The sequence below is a fragment of the Mauremys reevesii genome, linkage group 22 (assembly GCF_016161935.1).
Source record: "Mauremys reevesii isolate NIE-2019 linkage group 22, ASM1616193v1, whole genome shotgun sequence".
NCBI lineage: Eukaryota > Metazoa > Chordata > Testudines > Geoemydidae > Mauremys > Mauremys reevesii.
Genome location: NC_052644.1, coordinates 18,069,566 through 18,090,273, shown reverse-complemented (window position 1 = coordinate 18,090,273; position 20,708 = coordinate 18,069,566). Strand labels below are relative to the sequence as shown.

Sequence of the window (20,708 nt, the reverse complement as noted above, 5' to 3'; positions counted from 1 at the left end):
GGGACAGACTGTGTGGAGCCCACACAGGGGGCTCCGTCAACCCCCAGATGCCACAGGATCAGCCCCACACAGCTTGACGGGGGGCAAGGGGGATAGGCTATAATAATGGTTTGAAGCCCAGGGTGACAGAGCCCCCACATTGGCCTCAGCCCGAACCCCCATCCCTGACCCCTTGGGCCCCCAAGCAGGGCAACTGCAAAGCAGGGTCTGCTCCTTGCATTAGTCACATGTCTTCCTCCTGTTCACCAGCAGACGGCAGCAGGTGGCCAGGTTAATTCATAGAACCTCAGCGCCTCACCCTGCCGCTGTTGGGGTTGACTTCGGATTCATAGAATCATAGAACATCAGTGATGGAAGGGACCTCAGGAGGTCACCTAGTCCAGCCACCTGCTCAAAGCAGGACCAATCCCCTAAATCATCATAGCCAGAGCTCTGTCAAGCCTGACCTTAAAAACCACTAAGGAAGGAGATTGCACCACCTCCCTAGGTAACCCATTCCAGTGCTTCACCACCCTCCTAGTGAAAAAGTTTTTCCTAATATCCAACCTAAACTTCCCCAGTGCAACTTGAGACCATTATTCCTTGTTCTGTCATCTGCTACCACTGAGAACAGTCTAAGTCCATCCTCTTTGAAACCCCCTTTCAGGTAGCTGAAAGCAGCTATCAAATCCCCCCTCATTCTTCTCTTCTGCAGACTAAACAATCCCAGTTCCCTCAGCCTCTCCTCATAAGTCATATGCTCTAGCCCCCTAATCATTTTTGTTGCCCTCCTCTGCACTCTTTCCAATTTTTCCACCTCTTTCTTGTAGTGCGGTGCCCAAAACTGGACACAGTACTCCAGATGAGGCCTCACCAATGTCGAATAGAAGGGAGTGATCACATCCCTGGATCTGCTTGTAATGCCCCTACTTATACAGCCCGAAATGCCGTTAGCCTTCTTGGCAACAAGGGCACATTGTTGATCCAGATCCAGCTTCTCGTCCATTGTAACCCTTAGGTCCTTGTCTGCAGAACTGCTGCCTAGCCATTCGGTCCCTAGTCTGTAACAGTGAATGGGATTCTTCCGTCCTAAGTGCAGGACTCTGCACTTCTCCCTGTTGAACCTCATCAGGTTTCTTTTGGCCCAATCCTCTAATTTGTCTAAGTCCCTCTATATCCTATCCCTACCCTCCAGTGTATCTACCACTCTTCCCAGTTTAGTGTCATCTGCAAACTTGATGAGAGAGCAGTTCACGCCATCCTCCAGATCATTGATCACTACCCGTTGAGCCCAACAATCTAGCCAGCTTTCTATACACCTTATAGTCCATTCATACAGCCCATACTTCTTTAACTTGCCGGCAAGAATATTGTGGGAGACCATATCATAGAATCATAGAATCATAGAATTCAAGATCAGAAGGGACCATTATGATCATCTAGTCTGACCTCCTGCAAGATGCAGGCCACATAAGCCGATCCACCCACTCCTTAGCAAGCGACCCCTGCCCCATGCTTCGGAGGAAGGCGAAAAACCTCCAGGGCCATTGCCAATCTTCCCTGGAGGAAAATTCCTTCCCGACCCCAAATATGGCGGTCAGCTGAACCCCGAGCATGCGGGCAAGACTCTCCAGCCAAACCCTCTGGAAAAGGTTATATCATACCATTGACCCATTGTACTATTTACCAGTGTGGCACCCAATTGACCCATTGACTAAGCCCGTCATCCCATCATACCATCTCCTCCATAAACTTATCTAGCTTAATCTTAAAGTCATGGAGGTCCTTCGCCCCCACTGTTTCCCTCGGTAGGCTTTTCCAGTATTGCACTCCCCTGATGGTTAGAAACCTTCGTCTAATTTCAAGCCTGAATTTCCTGACTGACAATTTATATCCGTTTGTCCTCGTGTCCACATTAGCACTGAGCTGAAATAATTCCTCTCCTTCCCTGGTATTTATCCCTCTGATATATTTAAAGAGTGCAATCATATCTCCTCTTATCCTTCTTTTGGTTAAGGAAAACAAACCGAGCTCCTCAAGTCTCCTTTCATACGAAAGGCCTTCCATTCCTCGGATCATTCTAGTGGCCCTTCTTTGTACCTGTTCTAGTTTGAATTCATCCTTCTTAAACATGGGAGACCAAAACTGCACACAATACTCCAAATGAGGTCTCACCAACGCCTTATATAACGGGACTAGCACCTCCTTATCCCTACTAGAAATACCTCGCCTAATGCAACCCAAGACCGCATTAGCTTTTTTAACGGCCACATCACATTGCCTACTCATAGTCATCCTACGATCAACCAGGACTCCTAGGTCCTTCTCCACCTCCGTTACTTCCAACTGGTGCGTCCCCAGCTTATAACTAAAGTTCTTGTTAGACATCCCTAAATGCATAACCTTACACTTCTCACTATTGAATTTCATCCTGTTACTAATACTCCAGTTTACAAGGTCATCTAAATCTCCCTGGAGAATATCCCGATCCTCTTCCGAATTGGCAATACCCCCCAACTTGGTGTCATCAGCAAACTTTATCAGCCCACTCCTACTCTTGGTTCCCAGGTCAGCAATAAATAGATTGAATAAAATCGGACCCAAAACCAAGCCTTGAGGAACTCCACTGGTAACCCCCCTCCAACCGGACAGTTCCCCCTTCAATACTACCCTCTGCATTCTCCCCTTTAACCAGCTCCTTATCCACCTCTGGATTTTCATTTCGATCCCCATCGTTTCCAATTTAACCAGTAATTCTTCATGCGGTACCGTATCAAACGCCTTACTGAAATCCAGATATATTAGATCCACCGCATTTCCCTTGTCTAAAAAATCTGTTACTTTCTCAAAGAAGGAGATCAGGTTGGTTTGGCACGATCTACCTTTCGTAAATCCATGCTGTAATCTATCCCAGTTGCCATCGGCCTCATGCTCCGGAAACACTCTCTCTTTTAAGATTTTTTCCATGACTTTGCATACTACAGATGTTAGACTAACAGGCCTATAGTTCCCCGGGTCACTTTTTTTCCCCTTCTTGAATATAGGAACTACATTTGCTAATCTCCAGTCAGTCGGTACAATCCCCGAATTTAGGGATTTATTAAAGATTATCGCTAACGGGCTAGCAATATCCCTCGCCAATTCCCTTAATATTCTAGGATGAAGATTATCCGGGCCCCCCGATTTACTTCCGTTAAGCTGTTCAAGTTTGGCTTCTACCTCAGATACCGTAATGTCTACCCCCATATCTTCATTCCCATCGGTCCCTCTATCACTATTCCTTAGCCCTTCATTAGCCTCATTAAAGACCGAGGCAAAGTATTCGTTCAGATATTGTGCCATTCCAAGATTATCCCTAATCTCCACTCCGTTTAAAGTTTTAAGTGGTCCCACTTCTTCTTTCTTGGTTTTCTTCCTATTTATATGGCTAAAAAACCGTTTGCTATTGGTTTTAATCCCCTTCACTAGGTCCATCTCCACTCATCGCTTTGCCTTTCTCACAGCTTCCCTGCACCCTCTGACCTCAATAAGGTAGGTTTCCTTGCTGATCCCTCCCATTTTCCACTCCTGGTACGCTTTCTGTTTTTTCTTAATGACCCCTCTAAGACGCTTGCTCATCCAGCTCGGTCTAAAACTGCTACCTATGAGCCGTTTCCCCCTTCTCGGGATACATGCCTCTGACAACTCCTGCAACTTCAACCTGAAGTAACCCCAGGCGTCATCTGCCCTTAGATCCCTAAATATGTTAGCCCAGTCCACTTCCCTAACTAGTCGCCTTAATTTAGTAAAGTTAGCCCTTTTGAAATCGTACACCCTAGTCTCAGATGCACTATTGATTATCCTCCCATTTATTTGGAAACGAATTAGCTCATGATCACTCGAGCCAAGGTTGTCCCCTACAACAATTTCCTCAACAAGGTCCTCGTTACTCACCAAAATCAAATCTAAAATGGCATCCCCCCTCGTCGGTTCAGCAACCACTTGATGAAGGAATTCATTAGCTATCATGTCTAGGAAAAGCTGAGCCCTATTATTATTACTAGCATTTGTTTCCCAATCTATATCCGGGAAGTTAAAGTCCCCCATGATCAAGCAGTTCCTATTAGTGTTTACCTCCTTAAAAACATTAAAGAGCTCTCTATCCGTCTCCAAGCTAGATCCTGGCGGTCTATAGCACACCCCAATCACTATCCCGAGTGAGGCTCTGGTAGTTTTCTTCCCCAATGTGACCATTGCCCAAACAGACTCTGTATTATCCATTGCATTGCTAGTTATCTCATTACATTTCACCTCATTATTGATATACAGTGCTACTCCCCCACCTTTACCTTTGCATCGGTCTTTCCTAAACAGCACATACCCTTCCATACCTGTACTCCAGTCATGGCTACCGTTCCACCATGTTTCGGTTATTCCTACGATATCCGGTTTCAATTCCCGGACCAGGAGCTCCAGTTCCTCCATTTTGTTACCTAAGCTTCTCGCATTGGTGAACAAACATCCTAATTTTTCCTGTTGGGCTCCTCTCACTCTTTTCACCCAACTCGGTAGGGACACAGTACCTCCAGTATGACTTATAGATCTAGTATCCATCCCCCCCCTCTTCCTTACACGTAACCGCTCCCCTCTGGCTATATCTGTTGTTATCTTGTTGTCCTCACTCCCAATGTATAAATTTGGCGTGGAGAGCACCAGGACCTCTCCCGACCGTCTCCCCCCAGTGTCTAGTTTAAAGCTCTTTTAATCAGATGAGCCAGCCTCCCTCCTAGAAGTCTACTTCCTTCCCTACTTAGGTGGAGCCCATCCCTTGAGAACAGTTGTCTGTCCCCAAAAGCCTCCCAGTGCCCATACATCCCAAAGCCCTCCTTGTAACACCACTCCCTCAGCCAACTATTAATCGTCACGATCCTCTCACCCCTTTGGCACCCTTCCCTAGGGACAGGTAGAATCCCACTGAAGATCACCTGAGCCTCAATTTCCTTGAGCGTCTTACCCAACCTGGCATAGTCTCCCTTGATCCTCTCTAGCGAGAATCTAGCCGTGTCATTCGTTCCTACATGAAGGATGATCAAAGGGTTCTTACCTGCTCCTCTTAGGATCCTTTTCAACCTCAGGTCCACATCCCGTATTTTAGCACCCGGTAGACAGCACACACTTCTGTTCTCCGGATCGGCCCTGGTCACAGGCCTGTCCAACCTTCGCAGTATGGAATCCCCAATCACGTAGACCTGCCTTCGCCTGGGGACAGCACGGTCCTCTAACCTATCCCCTGTTCCCCCTGGTTGCAAGCTCCTTCCATTCCTATCATCCCTTGTGGTTCCCCTTAGGCCATCCTGTATCCTCCCTGGGCCCAAACTTGGTGCTACCTCCATTGACTCTTCCCCTTTTTCTATGGGACTGGCCGCTCGTCTCTTTTTCTTTGGCCTCCCACTGTCAGCTACCACTTGCTGTACCCCTTCCTCATTCTCCAAACCTTCGATCCTGTTCCTTAGCTCAATTTCCCCCTCACTGGCTCTCCTTTTCCTTGGCCTGCTTCTCACGGTCACATGCTTCCACCGCCCATCTTCCTCCTCTGGTGGTCCCCCCTCCTTGGCCTCAGCCCCTGCTCCCCCCTGTGCCCCTGGGCGTTCCCCTTCAGTTACTGCTTGCCATTGATCCATCAGCCTCTCAAACCCCCTTCTATTCTCTATCAGGGTTTCTACCTGCAGCTCTAGGCCCTGGATCTTTTCCTCCAGCAGCTCTATTAGGCGACACTTCATGCATATATAGTACTGTTCTGGGTCCCCTGCTAGGACCAGGTACATACCACAGCTGCTGCATGCTCTCATCCTCAGTGTGTCCTCTGCTGCTAGGCTCATGGCTGCTGGCTGCTGCTGTCTCGGCCTCGCTTGGTGTTCTTACCTGGGGAGCACGGTGCCGCCCCTTCCACCTCCCCCTGCCAATTCCCACGCTAACTCCCCTGTTGGCAGCCCTGTTTGCTGCCTCCTGTGCCGCTGCTAACGTCAAGGAATAACACATCCACTGCTTTCCCCTCATCCACAGACCCAGTTATCTTCTCATAGAAGTCAATTAGGTTAATCAGGAATGACTTGCCCTTGGTGAATCCATGCTGACTGTTCCTGATCACTTTCCTCTCCTCTATCACTTTCCTCTCCTCTAAGTGCTTCAGAATTGATTCCTTGAGGACCTGCTCCATGATTTTTCCAGCGACTGAGGTGAGGCTGACTGGCCTGTAGTTCCCCGGATCCTCCTTCTTCCCTTTTTTAAAGTTGGCCACTACATTCGCTTTTTTCCAGTCATCCGGGACCTCCCCCGATCACCATGAGTTTTCAAAGATAATGGCCAATGGCTCTGCAATCACATCCGCCAACTCCTTTAGCACCCCCGGATGCAGCACATCCAGACCCATGAACTTGTGCTCTTCCAGTCTTTCTAAATAGTCCCGAACCACTTCTTTCTCCACAGAAGACTGGTCACCTCCTCCCCGTACTGTGCTGCCCAGTGCAGCAGTCTGGGAACTGACCTTGTTGGTGAAGACAGAGGCAAAAAAAGCATTGAGTTCATTAGCTTTTTCCACATCCTCTGTCACTAGGTTGCCTCCCTCATTCACCCCTAACAAGGCCCAGAATCTGGGGTCAGAACCTGGCCCACTGGGCCCTGCTGCACTTAAAGGCCTTAGCATTTCTGGGGTTAATAATCTGCAAAAACAAACCAGCTCGGGGCCAGTTTGTAGAGGACGGCAGCGAAGATCTCCCTGTTTAGTGCTGGCATCGTCGTGTGGGAATTTACCGTATACGATTCAGCTGAGCCGCATCCATTCACACCAGCTGGCGACCTGGCCCATTGACCCCTTTTTCTCTTGAGTCTCTTGTGTCGCGATGTAGATCCAAGAATGCTCTTTCAAAGGGGGTGGGCACAGCGTTGTTGGTTGTGGTTTCTCCCTACTAAACAAGAGGTCCTGGGGTCATATCCCAGCAATCCCTGCTCTAAGTGGATTTTTGTCTAACAGAGGGGGTGGGTAATTAACCATCGGAACACTCTGCTGAGAGTCATGGTGGATTCTCCATCACTGGCCATTTTTAAAATCGAGATTGGATGTTTTTCTACCAGCTCTGCTCTAGGAATCGCTGTGGGGCTGTTCTCCGGCCTGTGTGATCCAGGAGGTCCGAGTGGATGATCTCAGTGGACCCTTCTGGCCTTGGGACCTATGAATCTCTGGGTTTCTCTTCACTGCTGAACTGACCCGGTGATCGGCCCCCGGGTCTGAGTGCCCGGGTGTGACAGTGCCCACTGAAAAGCCAGAATGGAATTGCTGCATCCCAGTGGCACTGCACTAGCCCAGTGGAGGCCTCGGGCTTCAAAGGGAGCCTGCTCTGGCTCCTAGTGCTGGGTTACTCTCTGAATGCTTTCAGAGAGACTTGGGGGAGAACGTCACTGGCCTTCCTGGGCCTGTGCTCTGAGCCTGGCATCCCAGAAAAGTAACCCAGCTTGGCATGCTCTCAATCTCCGCCCGCGGCCTCCATTCCAGCCAGTGCCCAGGCACGGAGCCAGCACTGAGCCATGGCCTGCTCCCGCCACCGGCATTAATGCAACACCCGCCAGCACGAGGGGGCAGACACAAGGGGGTGGGAGGCAGGGAAGGGCATGTTGCCCAGAGAAGGCAGCAGCATGAACGGTTCAGCCGTGGGGGCAGGGCACCAGGGTGAATGGAGGGAAGAGGAATTCCAAATGTGCTATCGGTCAAGCTGGCACAGCTGTGAATTGCAGTGCTCAGCAGCCGACTCTCCAGCTGCCCTTGCTGAGCTCGGGTGGGGGCCATGCCACATGGCCGGGGGTAGGGGGTGTTAGCTTCAGCAGGTGGCCAGAGAGGAGTTGTGCCTCTCGGGAGCCCCAGGAAGCCTCATTCCAATGCTGCCTTGTGCCGCTTGTGTCTCTGGCAAGGTCCCCTGGCCAGGAGGACCGTCCACAGGCTGGCAGTGCATGGCCGTGCCCCCTCCAGGGCAGCGTGAACTAACTCAGGTCCCGGGGGATGCTGGGCCAGTTGGGGCCAGGCTGCGTGGGGCAGGCTAGGGAGTATTGGTAGCTGGAGGTAGCTCCTGGTCGCTGAGCCTGCTCCAAACCCAAGCCTTGCCTTGGCAAAGCAAAGGTGCTAGACGGAGCCGTGTGCTCCCTCCCCTGCGTGCTCTGTAGCCCCTGTGAGAGCCGGGCGCTGGTGTGGGGGGCGCTGGTGTTGTGGGGGTGGGTGGCCCTCAGCGCCGTATTCCCTGCAGAGCTCTGAGTGTCTCTGCGCTGAACAGTCTGCACGGGCACGAGGCCACTCTGGGAACCCTTCACTCTGGGCTAACGAAGTTTATGGGCAGTTCATTTCCTTGGGTTTCTTTCAAATCTCCCCTCGGCTCCCCCAGGGCCCACAGCCCAGCTCTCTCCTGCCCCGGCCTCTGCCTCCTTGGGGAGGGTCACCCCGGGCTCAGCAGGCCCTGGCTGCATGCGAGTCCCTTTGCTCCCCTGACACCATCTCCTTGTGTCCCATCTCTGCCTGCCCAGCCCACTCTGCCCTCCCCAGCCTGTGCCCCACCCAGGGGTGGAGGTCCCCTTGGGCCCCGCAGGTCCAGGAGCTGGGGGAGGATGCAGGAGCAGGGCTGGGACTGATGTGGGGTTAGGAGGGTCACTCTTCTGGGGGGCTCACAAATGGGGGGCATGGATGTGGGGGTGGGTGGAGCCAGCTAAAGCCTCCCCCTCATCTCCAGCTGCTCTGCTTTGGCCTCCTGGCCCCGACTCACACACACCTGCACTGCTCTGACCCCCCTTTCCATCCGGGGGGAGCCTGGGGCAGCAGCAATGGAGAGGAATTGTGGGGCGATGGGAGGGAGGGAGATGGGGGTCTGAGCTGGCTCCATGTCCCTTCTCCCAATTCCATCACTTCACTGGAGGGGAAAGGGCCCAGCTACCCCCTTTTGGTTCTGCTCCATCAGCACGTTGGAGCACATGGAGCAAAGGGCCCTTTGAGGACGGACCCTTGTTCACTGAGGGATCGTAGAAAAATGGCACTTTTGAAAACCCTGTTCCTGGGCAAAGCTGCAGCCGTTGAACTGGGTGTTTCAGAACCGAGCTGCTGGCATGGTCCCTTCCGCTGAATAAGGGTCCTGGTGCCAGAGCACGGCCCCATGGGGTGAAGTTTGACCAAGGGGGACGGATCCCACCCTGCACCAACCTCCACACCTGAGCGCTGCTCCAGAGCCCCCGCCCCGCACATCCCACTTCATTCCCCCCCTCACATTCCCCAGCTCGGCTTCTACAAAGTTACAAGAATCAGAGCATGCGGCTGAGTCTGGGCTGCACAGCTGGAGCGGGGCAGTTGATCAAAGGCAGGGGCCCGGGCCATATGTCAGCCTCAGGAGGATTTGCCTCTCCCCGAGCATCCGGGTGCGTGGAAGAGAAACAATGTGCAGCCGGGTAGCTGTGAAACCCCCTTGTTAGCCAGTGGCTCTGGGGGGTGGCGCACCTGGCAACTCCCTAAGGGGAGAGCGCAAGCCAGGGAGATGCCATCCAGCAGGAAGCTCCTGGCCTGGGGCTCAGTCACCCTGGCCCTGTGCGTGGCAGCCCCAGGTAACGCCTTCCCCCCCAGGTAGCCCCAGGCTGTGCCCCCCCAGGACCCATATCTCACTTCTCCCCTGGGCGGGGGGTGGGGGAGAACTGAACACACAGGGGAATCGCTCAGAAGCTTTTCCTTCTTCTGGACTAACTTCTGCTCTGACTTATTGATCTGCTGCAAGTGGCTGAGCCTGTCACAAACACAGCTGCAGAGAGCATCCGGGGGGCAGATACAGGGTCCCTGCGCAGGGCTGGGGGAGTGACGCACAGAGCACGGGCAATAGCTAATGGGTGTGCGGCTCAGGCACCTGAGGGCAGCTCAATGGGTGAGGCAGCTGCCTGTGCACACACAGACCTCAAAACGGAGAACAGGGGAAGCAGAGAGTAACAGCGGCTCCTTGTATTATACAGTGATGTTGTAGCCATGTCAATCCCGGGATACTGAGAGATGAGGTGGGGGCAGGAACAGCTTTTATTGGATCAGCTTCTGCTGGTGAGAGAGACACGCTTTGGAGTTTACCCAGTGCTCGTCTTCAGGTCTGACCTGTGCAGTTTGATAGCTTTTCTCTCTCACCAGCAGGAGCTGGGTCAATACAAATGTTACCTCACCCACCTTGCTTCTGTGTACGTAGAGCTCTCCTCTGCAGCTTTCAGACATTTACGTAGGGAAGGTAAATGACATAAGAACATAAGAACGGCCCTACTGGGTCAGACCAAAGATCCATCTAGCCCAGTGTCCTGTCTTCCGACAGTGGCCAGATCCAGGTGCCCCAGAGGGAATGAACAGAACAGGGAATCATCAAGTGATCCATCCCCCGTCGCCCATTCCCAGCTTCTGGCAAACAGAGGCTAGGGACATTGTTCCTGCTCATCCTGGCTAAAAGCTATTGATGGACCTGTCCTCCATGAATTTATATAGGCTTTTTTTTTTATGCCTGTTATAGTCTTGGCCTTCACAACATCCTCTGGCAAGGAGTTCTACAGGTTCACTGTGCGTTGTGTGAAGAAATATTTCCTTTGATTTGTTTTAAACCTGCTGCCTATTCCTTATCTACTTTCTCCACACCAGTCATGATTTTATAGACCTCAATCATATCTCCCCTTAGCCGTCTCTCTTCCAACCTGAAAAGTCCCAGTCTTCTTAGTCTTTCGTCATATGGAAGCCGTTCCATATCATTTTGCTGCCATTTTCAGAACCTTTTCCAATTCCAATATAGCTTTTTTGAGATGGGGCAACCACATATGCAAACAGTATTCAAGATGTGGGCGTACCATGGATTTATAGAGGCAACATGATATTTTCTGTCCTATTTTCTATCCCAGTTTTGAGAGATACTTTTTTAGCCCTTCAAAGCCTGTCTGGGTCTTAACTATCATTGTAATTTTGTATCATCTGCAAATTTTGCCACCTCACTGTTTACCCCTGTAGCGAGGCGGTCGGATACCCCACAGCCCTGCTGAGAGACGAGCATCCCCTAACACCAACGTGAGCGGAGCCACTGGGTCCTGCGCCCGCCCCTCAGAGGTCACGGCGCAGACCCAGAAGTATAAAAGCTCACGGGCAGAGCTCAGTGAAGAACCAGCCGCAGCAGAGGCCAGATGTCTGCGACCGAGCTCCCTCTTGGGAGACAGCAGCAGGCCACAGCTAGCCGGAGCCGGGCCAGCTGAGCCTGCCCCGCGCTCGCTACCCCGAGGAGGACTGGCCAAGTCTGCCCCGTGCCAGCTACCCCGAGGAGGAGCCGAGCCTGCCCCGTGCCAGCTACCCCGAGGAAGAGCCGAGCCTGCCTTGTGCCAGCTACCCCGAGGAAGAGCCGAGCCTGCCTTGTGGCAGCTACCCCGAAGAGGAGCCGAGCCTGCCCCGTGTCAGCTACCCCGAGGAGGACTGGCCAAGCCTGCCCCGTGCCAGCTACCCCGAGGAAGAGCCGAGCCTGCCTTGTGCCAGCTACCCCGAAGAGGAGCCGATGCTGTTCGAGACAGCGAAGGACGCTAGCACGACCCAGGTACCCTACGAGGGGGAGTGTGGAAGTAGCCTGGGGGCAGCCAACCCCAGTCTGGCTGCAGCACTGCCTGAACCTATGTCAGTGTGTTGCGGCCGGGATCCCCACCGACAGCAGCAAGTCTTTGCCGCTGCTAGGGCCCCGGGCTGGGACGCAGTGGAGTGGGAGGGCTAGGACCCTGGCCTGGAGAGGCTAGGACCTCCTGCTATTTAACTGCAGACTCAGTCCCTGCTTAAAGGCCTGAGTCTCTGACTGCTTGTTTGCTGCCCCGCCCTGACCTAGGGCCTGGGCTGCTATTGAACTACTGACTCAGCTCCTGCTGAAAGGCCTGAGTCCCGGACTATTTGTTTGCTGCCCCGCCCTGATCTAGGGCCTGGGCGGCTATCTGAACTATTGGCTCAGCCCCCTGCTGAAAGGTCTGAGCCCCTGACCGTGTGCTGGCCGTCCCACACTGCCGGAGAGCCCGGACTGCCGGCAGACTAGAGCAAGGCGGTGGGATACCCCACAGCCCTGCTGAGGGACACACCGTGGCAAAGCTGCCCCACAATCCCCTTTTCCAGATCATTTATGAATATGTTGAATAGGACTGGGCCCAGAACAGACCCCTGGGGGACACCACTATTTACCTCTCTCCATTCTGAAAACTGACCATTTATACCTACCCTTTGTTTCCTATCTTTTAACCAGTTACCAATCCATGAGAGCACCTTCCCTCTTATCGTGTGGCAGCTTACTTTGTGTAAGAGCCTTTGGTGAGGAACCTTGTCAAAGGCTTTCTGAAAATCTAAGTACACTATATCCACTGGATCCCCTTGGTCTACATACTTGTTGACTCCCCACAAAGAATTCTAGTAGATTGGGGAGGCATGATTTCCCTTTACAGAAACCATGTTGACTCTTTCTCAACAAATTATGTTCATCTATATGTCTGACAATATTGTTCTTTATTATAGTTTCAACCAGTTTGCTCGGTACTGAAGTCAGCTTACCGGCCTGTAAATGCTGGGATCACCTCTGGAGCCCTTTTCAAAAATTGGTGTCACATTACCTACCCTTCAGTCATCTGGTACAGAAGATGATTTAAATGATAGGTTACAGACTATAGTTGGTCAGTCTCAAATTTCACTGTTGAGTTCCTTCAGAACTCTTGGGTGAATACCACCTGGTCCTGGTGACTTATTGCTGTTGAATTTATCAATTGGTTCCAAAACCTCAATTTGGGACAGTTTCTCAGATCTGTCACCCACAAAGAATGTCTCAGGTTTGGGACTCTCCCTCACATCCTCAGCCGTGAAGACCGATGCAAAGAATTCATTTAGTTTCTCCGCAGTGGCCTTATCGTCCTTGAGTGCTCCTGTAGCACCTCCATAGTCCAGTGGCCCCACTGGTTGTTTAGCAGCTTCCGGCTTCTAGTGTACTTAAAAAAAAATTGCTAATAGTTTTTGAGTCTTTGGCTAACTGTTACTCAAATTCTTTTTTGGCCTTCCTAATTGTATTTTTACACTTCGTTTGCCAGTGTTTATGCACCTTTCTATTTTCCAGTCAATACATCTCCAAGAAGCAGTCATTTAAGGGTCAAGAAACTTTATCTCTGCATCCTGTCCTGAGGTGACACGTACCCAGTCAATATGGGGATAAGTGAAATCCCCCATTATTATTATTATTGAGTTTTTTATTTTAAGAGCCTCTCTAATCTCCCTGAGCATTTCACAGTCACTATCACCGTCCTGGTGAGGAGGGCAGTAATATAGCCCTACTGCTATAAACTTATTATTAGAGCATGGAATTTCTATCCATAGAGAGTCTATGGTACAGTTTGATTCATTTCCAACTTTTACTTCATTTGATTCTACGCTTTCTTTCACATCTAATGCCACTACCCCACCAGCACGACCTGTTCTGTCCTTCCGATATATTTTGTACCCTGGTTTTACTGTGTCCCATTGATTATCCTCATTCCACCAAGTTTCTGTGATGCCTATTATATCTGTAACCCTTCTGCCCCTCTGAATTGGCAGCAACAAGGGCCGGGTTCAGTATCCAGGGGTTCTGTTTCAATAACGCAATGGAAAACCAGCTCGAGCCCCCACCCAGTGACCTGGAACAATTACACCCGCCAAGCCCACGGGCGCCTCTAGGAAGCAATACTTCCCCACTCGCAAGCACGGAGTCTGAGTGTAGCAAAATCCTTTTAATGACGGAGGGAAACAATGCGGCATTACATTGGGGACATACCACAAACAGGATTCATAACACAAACCATGAGCAAAAGACCCACCTCCAAGTAAGTTGGGCAATGTCCTTTTCCCTTAGGGTCTTAAGTCACCCCAAAGTCCAACAACCCAAAAGTCTCTGTCCCTGGTCAGTGCTGCCCCAGAGTTCAAAAGTTCATCTGCAGAGTTTTACCCCCCCCCCCAGCCTGGGCAGAACTGGGGGAGGGGGTGGGGCACACAGGGTGTTAAGGGGCACCTTACGTGGGCCGAAGCCAACTGCCCCGCCTCTCCGTGGAGGTCTACTGCAGCCATCACCACAAACAGCTCTTCTCCACTAGCTGCTCTGCTCCTCCAGTCGTCCCCGCAAACTGCTCTGCTCTGCTCCACTCGCTGTTCCGTGGGCTGCTCTAACCCTCCCACAAGCTGCTCTACTCCACCAGCCGACCCATGAACCACTCCAACCATCCTGCAAACTAATCTGCTAGTTACTTAACAATATATTTTCAGGCACCCCCACTAGTTAACACAGCACTCAGTGACCTTAGCTCAGTAATTGTAACTCTTTGAGTGATTTCAGATTCATAGTAGGGGAGCCCCAGTGCTGGTGCACCATTGGCACAAAAGAAATTCAGCTCAGCAGCTCTTAGTTAGATTCTTAAGAGAATCAAAATTAGCTCTGCTATTCAACACTGGAAGGAAAAAATCTCATACTCACTTACCCCCAACCTCTCTCAATTCACTGAGTTTTGGAACCCATGCCCCTTGCCTGGCGAGTGCTACTTAGTTGATTGTGACTCCCTCTGTCATATAACAGGCTCATAGTCCTTCATTCACATAATCAGGGTAACAACACTTTATTCCTCCTACCCCATAACCGAGACATTGAGGATCCCACAGCTGTCATTGATATATAAGCACTATAAAAATTGGTCTCCTTTTAGCTATCTGCTATTACATGATGTAATACAGCGGTTCTCAAACTGGGGGTCGGGACCCCTCAGGGGGTTGCGAGGTTATTAAATGGGGGCTCGTGAGCTGTCAGCCTCCACTCCAAATCCCGCTTTGCTGCCAGCATTTATAATGGGGTTAAATATATAAAAAAACATGTTTTTAATTGATAAGGGGGGGTGGCACTCAGAGGCTTACTATGTGAAAGGGGTCACCAGTACAAACATTTGAGAACCACTGATGTAATTGAATGGGACTTTTTTTCATTTCTCTGTTTCTGATCAGACCCTGCCTGTATTTTATCATTTTCCATCCTCTTCTCCTCACTAAGACATAGAGATTCTCTATTAATAGATCCTCCTCTAAGAGAGGATTGAACCACGTGCTCCTCCGCACCTGCTGGCTTTCCCCCAACCCTTAGTTTAAAAACTGTTCCACGACCGTTTTAATGTCAAGTCCCAGCAATCTGCTTCCATTTTGGTTTAGGTGGAGCCCATCCTTTCAGTAGAGGCTCCCCCTTTCCCAAAAGTTTCCCCAGTTCCTAATAAATCTAAACCCCTCCTCCCTACACCATCATCTCATCCACGCAATGAGACCCTGCAGTTCTGCCTGTCTAACTGGCCCTGCATGTGGAACTGGAAGCATTTCAGAGAATGCTCCCAGGGAGGTCCTGGACTTCAATCTCTTACCTAGCAGCCTGAATTTAGCCTCCAGGGCCTCTCCCCTGGCCTTCCCTATGTCATTGGTACCTACATGTACCACATGTACCATGACCACTGGGCTTTAGCGACAGGCACCTGACCCTAGCCGTGGCCTTTACCACCCACCTGTCCCCGTCAGCGGATCCCGGCCTTGTTTACAAGCAGATGAATCTGGCTCAAGGGAAGAAGCGGATGAAACGAACAGGCATGTACGACTCACCAAACCAGGGCAGGCCCAGGTTTCTGTCTAACCGGCTCTCCTGTCCCCTGTTCTCGTCCCCCATCCCCAGCGCAGCACCTCAGAGCCTCCAGCCACTGACTGTTGTGAACTGAGAGAGGTTGGGGATAGGTGTGTGTACTTGATGGTGTGTGTGCGCGTGCGCCCTTTGAAGGCTTGACACACCAGTTGTACCTCCTTCTTCCTCTCCACTGTTGAATAGCAGAGCTGGAACCTCGTCCCGTCAGGCCGGGGAGCTGCAGGTCCCCGTGGAGTGACGGGGCACCTACACGTCCCACTGCAGGTGGACGTGTGCCCAGCGCTGGAGCCAGGGCGTGTTGCCCAGCAGTTCCCGTGGTGCGGCGCGTGCCGGCCAATCTCATGGACCCGCCCAGAGCACACAGGGCAGATCTGCCCCGACCCCTCTCAGCCCCCGCTGAGCTTCCCCCCGTCTGATCCAGCCAGTGCGGGGCTGGCAGGAAACATGCAAACTGGGGCCTGCCCAGAGTGTTTTTCAAGAGTCTACCTCCACCTCACCAGTAGATGGCAGCAGATGGCCAGGTTCATCCATAGCGAGCTGGGTGTCTGGCAAAGGCTGCCCGGCCTCGCTCCCAAGGGGGTGACTCTACCAGGGGTCTGGGCTCAGGGGGAGCCCCAGGCAAAAAGTGGGGGCCAGCCATGGCCCGATGAAGGGGGCACTGCCAGGGAGGCTGGGAGGCCTCCCACACTGTGTAAAGTCCAGACGCATGGACAGAGGGGAGGGAGACAGACACAGGGACAGAGACACGAGGCCCCAGGAGGCTCCAAAATTTTATTGGTGTTAATCATTCAGGATTGGGGGACTCTGCAAAATCACAGGCCTTGAGAAAAGAAATATCCCACCCCCTCCACCCCCTGTATCCTCCCATGTCCCCGAACCCTCCAACAGTGACTGCTGCCCCAACCCCTGACAGTGTCCCATGCCCTGTAACCCCAACCCCGCAACCCTCCGATGGAGCGTCCTAACCCTCCATCCCCCTTCCCCCCAATGGCACCCCCTGGCCTGCCATGCCCCCAACTCTCCTGCAGCACCCTCAGCCCCACCGTTACCCCCGCCACCAACGGCCCCTCCTACCCCGTCTCCTAGGCCACCAACCGCGCCGTCTACCCCAACGCCTCCGACGAAGATCAATGTCCGGCCATTCCCCCAATGTTACGATGTCGCCCTCTGCCCTGCTGTCCCCCCAGCCCTCCAATGGTGCCCCCTGACCCACCATCTCCCCAATCCTCCCAAGGTGCCCCCTGATCTCCCCTACATCCTCTGCTCTCCCCTCTGCCCCCTGCTCTTCCTCCTGCTCCTTGCCAGGTGGGTGCAGCGGCTGCCTCATGGCTCGAATCTCGTCCAGGCAGGCGCTGGGGTCGGGGCTGGGGTCGTTCCCTCTGCAGTCCCTGCAGCCGTTGGTGTCACAGCGCAGCAGGGGCACATTGGGCAGCTGGTGCCAGGCCTCCAGCAGGCTTTGAGGATCCAGGTCCCGGTCCTGACGGTAGATCTGCCGGAAGATGAAGGCCTGGTAGTTGTGGTTGATGGGGCGGAAGGTGTCGCTCACCATCCGTAGGATGTTGTGGGGCCTCTTCACCAGCAGGCACGTCCCCGCACAGGGCGAGCGGACGGTGAAGAAGATCAGGCAGCTTCTCTCGTTGTAGGTCCGGGCCAGGAGCTTCTGCACGGGGCTGTTCCGGTCGCCCTGAAGCAGGCGCCACTCGGCGTGTTCCCCCGCCCTGCCCAGGCGCTGCATCCGGGCAGCCACAATGGGCCCTTCGTCTGGGTCGTACAGGACACCCTCTGGGTTAATGGCCGCCTGCATGTCCCACAGCTTGTTCCTGCGCAGCACCTGTTCCAGACCAGATGGGTTCTCACAACTGGCTTTCTCCAGGCTGATGGCGAAGGCGTATTGAACAGCCAACCCATCCCTGAGGGAAGGCAAAGCAAAGGGCAGTGAGGAGACAGGGGGCTCTGAATAGCTCTGCCCCCAGCACCGAGCGGCAAACTTGGGGTGGGTCACACATGGCGCCATCACTAGCCAGTTCTAGGCTCTCAGGGCTCCAGCCTGGATTAGGGAATGTTTGCTCCCTGGGAGAATGAAATAAACCTGGAGGGTGGTTTTAGAAAAAACTGCAACAGGTGCCCCCAGGGATCATCAGCCTGGTGTGAGCTTTGGTCCGTCAGCCCCACAGGGCTGAGCGTTACCGCTTGAGCTCCAGGAACAAGCCGGAGCTTTTATGCGGAGCCACCCCAAGAGAGGGACGTGACACACAGTTGGCCGCAGGATACACAGCGATTTGCTGGAGAGCTGAAGAACACTGGAGATCAGGGCTCCTCATTTCTCCCCCCAGCTCTGTGAGGGGATTGTGATTGTGATTAAAGGGAGGCTGACAATGGCACCTATAGGTGGCCCATTCAGTGTGAAAGGCTTTATGTCTGCCACGTTAGAGAGCTGGGTTCTCATTCCACCTCTGCCTGAAGTGGCCTTGTGCAGCTGAATTGGGGAAGCTTGGGGGCTCATAACTGAGTGAGGACACGGCACTAATCTGTAAGGTCTGAGGCCTTTTTCAGCAATAAGCAGCAGCCCAGGAAGCAAAGAGTCATATTCCCTCTAAATAAAAAAAAATGTAAGATTGGGCTGTTAAGGCAGCATTCCTGTGCTAACAGTCCCCACCATCACCAGATCTTAAGATCATTAAAGAAAACTTTATTTGACAGCATTCAACAGTCTGGCAAGAAACCCACTTATTGTCGTACCTCCCGCAGGCATGCCGCCAAATCCACGTTACCACCAGACCTCCCACAGGCGCGCCGCCGAAGGCTGCCTGACTGCCATGCTTGGGGCGGCAAAAAAACTAGAGCCACCCCTGCCTTTATAGTCCCCCACTTCTCTACTCTTTATCTAGATGGTCTCTGTCTGGTTCTTTGATTGTTTCTGTCAGTTGCAGAACTAATTTTACAAGATTTAAATCAAGTAAGGTGGCAGGTTATGATTGGGTAAAGAATTGTTTTGTAATGGGCTAGGATTGGTGAAAAACATGATTGTGTAGCATTTCAGTTAACGATTGGTTCAAGTACAGCTAAGCCCAACTCAAGTTTCACTACATAAACTGGGGTCCAAAAGGAACGCAGTTCTTTAGAGGCTAACTGCAGGGAACAGCCGAAGATCAGAACTACCAGCACCCTGCCAGCCCTCAATGCAGCAGCTAGAGCCCCAGATGACCTGGCCCTGACTGGCCCCCAGGAAAAATCCATCTGCCTTATTGGGAGTGGTGAGCATTGTCTGCTTCCCCTGTGTATGGGTGCAGAAGGAGCTGGGGCTCGCATCTGGGAAGGGTGATTGTGGCATTCAGGGGCAGATGGAGCCTGGAACTGGAAGAGGAGTAATTCTTGGGGATTTCCAAATTTTGTTTTGGAAAAATTAAAACCAGATTTCAGTTGGACCATATCTGAATATTTCATTTCAGCAAGATCAAAATATTTCCATTTCAGCTTTAGCAACTTGACTTTCCTGCTATATAATATAATATTTCACCTGTATATTATAAACAGTAATATAATATAAGTAAAAATATAAAATAATGTCATAACCAAATGTTTCAATATAACAAAACAAAATTCTAAAACAAAATTTGGAAATCCCATTCCGTGCAAGTTTTCAAATTTTAGTAACTAATTTGGACTGAAAAGAAAATAGAAATTTCTGAATTTCTGAGGGAATTGGAATTCCAGTTTCCAACCAGTTTTTCACAATATTAATGAGATACACAACCCCAGCCCGGTGCACCCCCAGAATTACCCCTCTTCCAGTTCCAGGCTGCATCTCTCCCTGCATCCCAGAATCACCCTTCCCAGCTCCGAGCCCCAGCTCCCCCTGCACTCCAAAATCACCCCTCCCAGCTCTGCCATGCACTGAGCCACCTATGCCATAGAAAATCACACAGAGCAAACGTGAAGCATCTTCCCCTGGTTTTCCTTCATTTACCACCCGAGGAGGCCAGATGGGAAATGCCCCACTGGCGTCTCACTCACTTATCTGCATGATCCACAGTTTCTCTGAGTGCGGCCGGGTTGATGCTCCCGACAGTCTCTGGCCCGAAGCAGAGGAGAAGTGGCAGCAACAGGAGTTCAGCCCTGAGCATCCGTCTCGACACCTGCACAGAACCCCACCGTGTCAGCACCCCTGAGCCTGGGAACAACCCAGAGCCACCAACCCACATCCGCTAGCCCCTGGTGTGCTACCGACAGGAGAGGGGGCAGGGGATAACCCCCTGGAGATTGATGGGGTGGGGTGTGAATGACAGACAGGTCTTCCATGGGGCTTTATGGGCCGGGGCGGGGGAACAAAGGGGACTCACCTGGGATTCCATAGGGCAGGAGGAAGCAGTGGGGATTCACCAGGGTTTCCATGGGGCAAGAGGAAGTGGGAGGGACTCACAAGGGTTTCCATGGGGCAGGAGGTGAGGGGCAGCGGGTACTCACCATGGTTTCCATAGGGCAGGAGTAGGAGGTGCCGTCACTCACTGACAGATGCTCACACCAGATCCCCAGTGATGGGCTCTCAGCTCCCAGCCCCTCTTCTTATAGCCCCATTCTTTCCAGCCCCCCATGCTGCAGAGGGGCGGTGCCCACTCCTGCTGTCCCCGTGACCAGACCAGTGGCAGGGGAGGTGGCACTAGGTGGGACTCAGCTAATTCATTCAATATTGCCTTGAAAGGAAATATTGTGGGGCTGAGCCAGGAGGGGTGGGGCAGACGGGGGACCAGGATGGGAGGTGGCAAGGGGCAGGGCAGACATGGTGGGGGATGGGAGGTGGTGAACACCGGCCAGCGCAGACTCCAGGCTGGAGCATTGGCCCTGTCCAGGTGGGTTGGTTTGTCTCATGCTGGGGAGAAGTTCCTGATTCTCCTCCTCATGTGCAAGGCCTGGGGCCTCACATCTCTGTCCCTGTGTCTGGCGCTGTGACCCTCTGTGCTCCAAGGCAGTTCACTGGCACCCCCATATTTACCATGGTGATAGAATTCGGCTCTGTTGTGTACA

General features: G+C 52.4%; 1 protein-coding gene across 1 annotated transcript; it reads right to left on the bottom strand.

Annotated features, from left to right (window-relative positions):
* Positions 1-15,564: 15,564 nt before the first annotated feature.
* Positions 15,565-20,220, bottom strand: LOC120388866. The gene is made up of 4 exons (XM_039510958.1): positions 20,151-20,220; positions 19,701-19,822; positions 16,900-17,596; positions 15,565-15,600 (listed from the first exon to the last, which is right to left on the bottom strand). Exons 1-4 carry the CDS (start codon positions 20,160-20,162, stop codon positions 15,565-15,567), a joined length of 867 nt encoding a protein of 288 aa, XP_039366892.1. The 5' UTR covers positions 20,163-20,220.
* Positions 20,221-20,708: the final 488 nt, after the last annotated feature.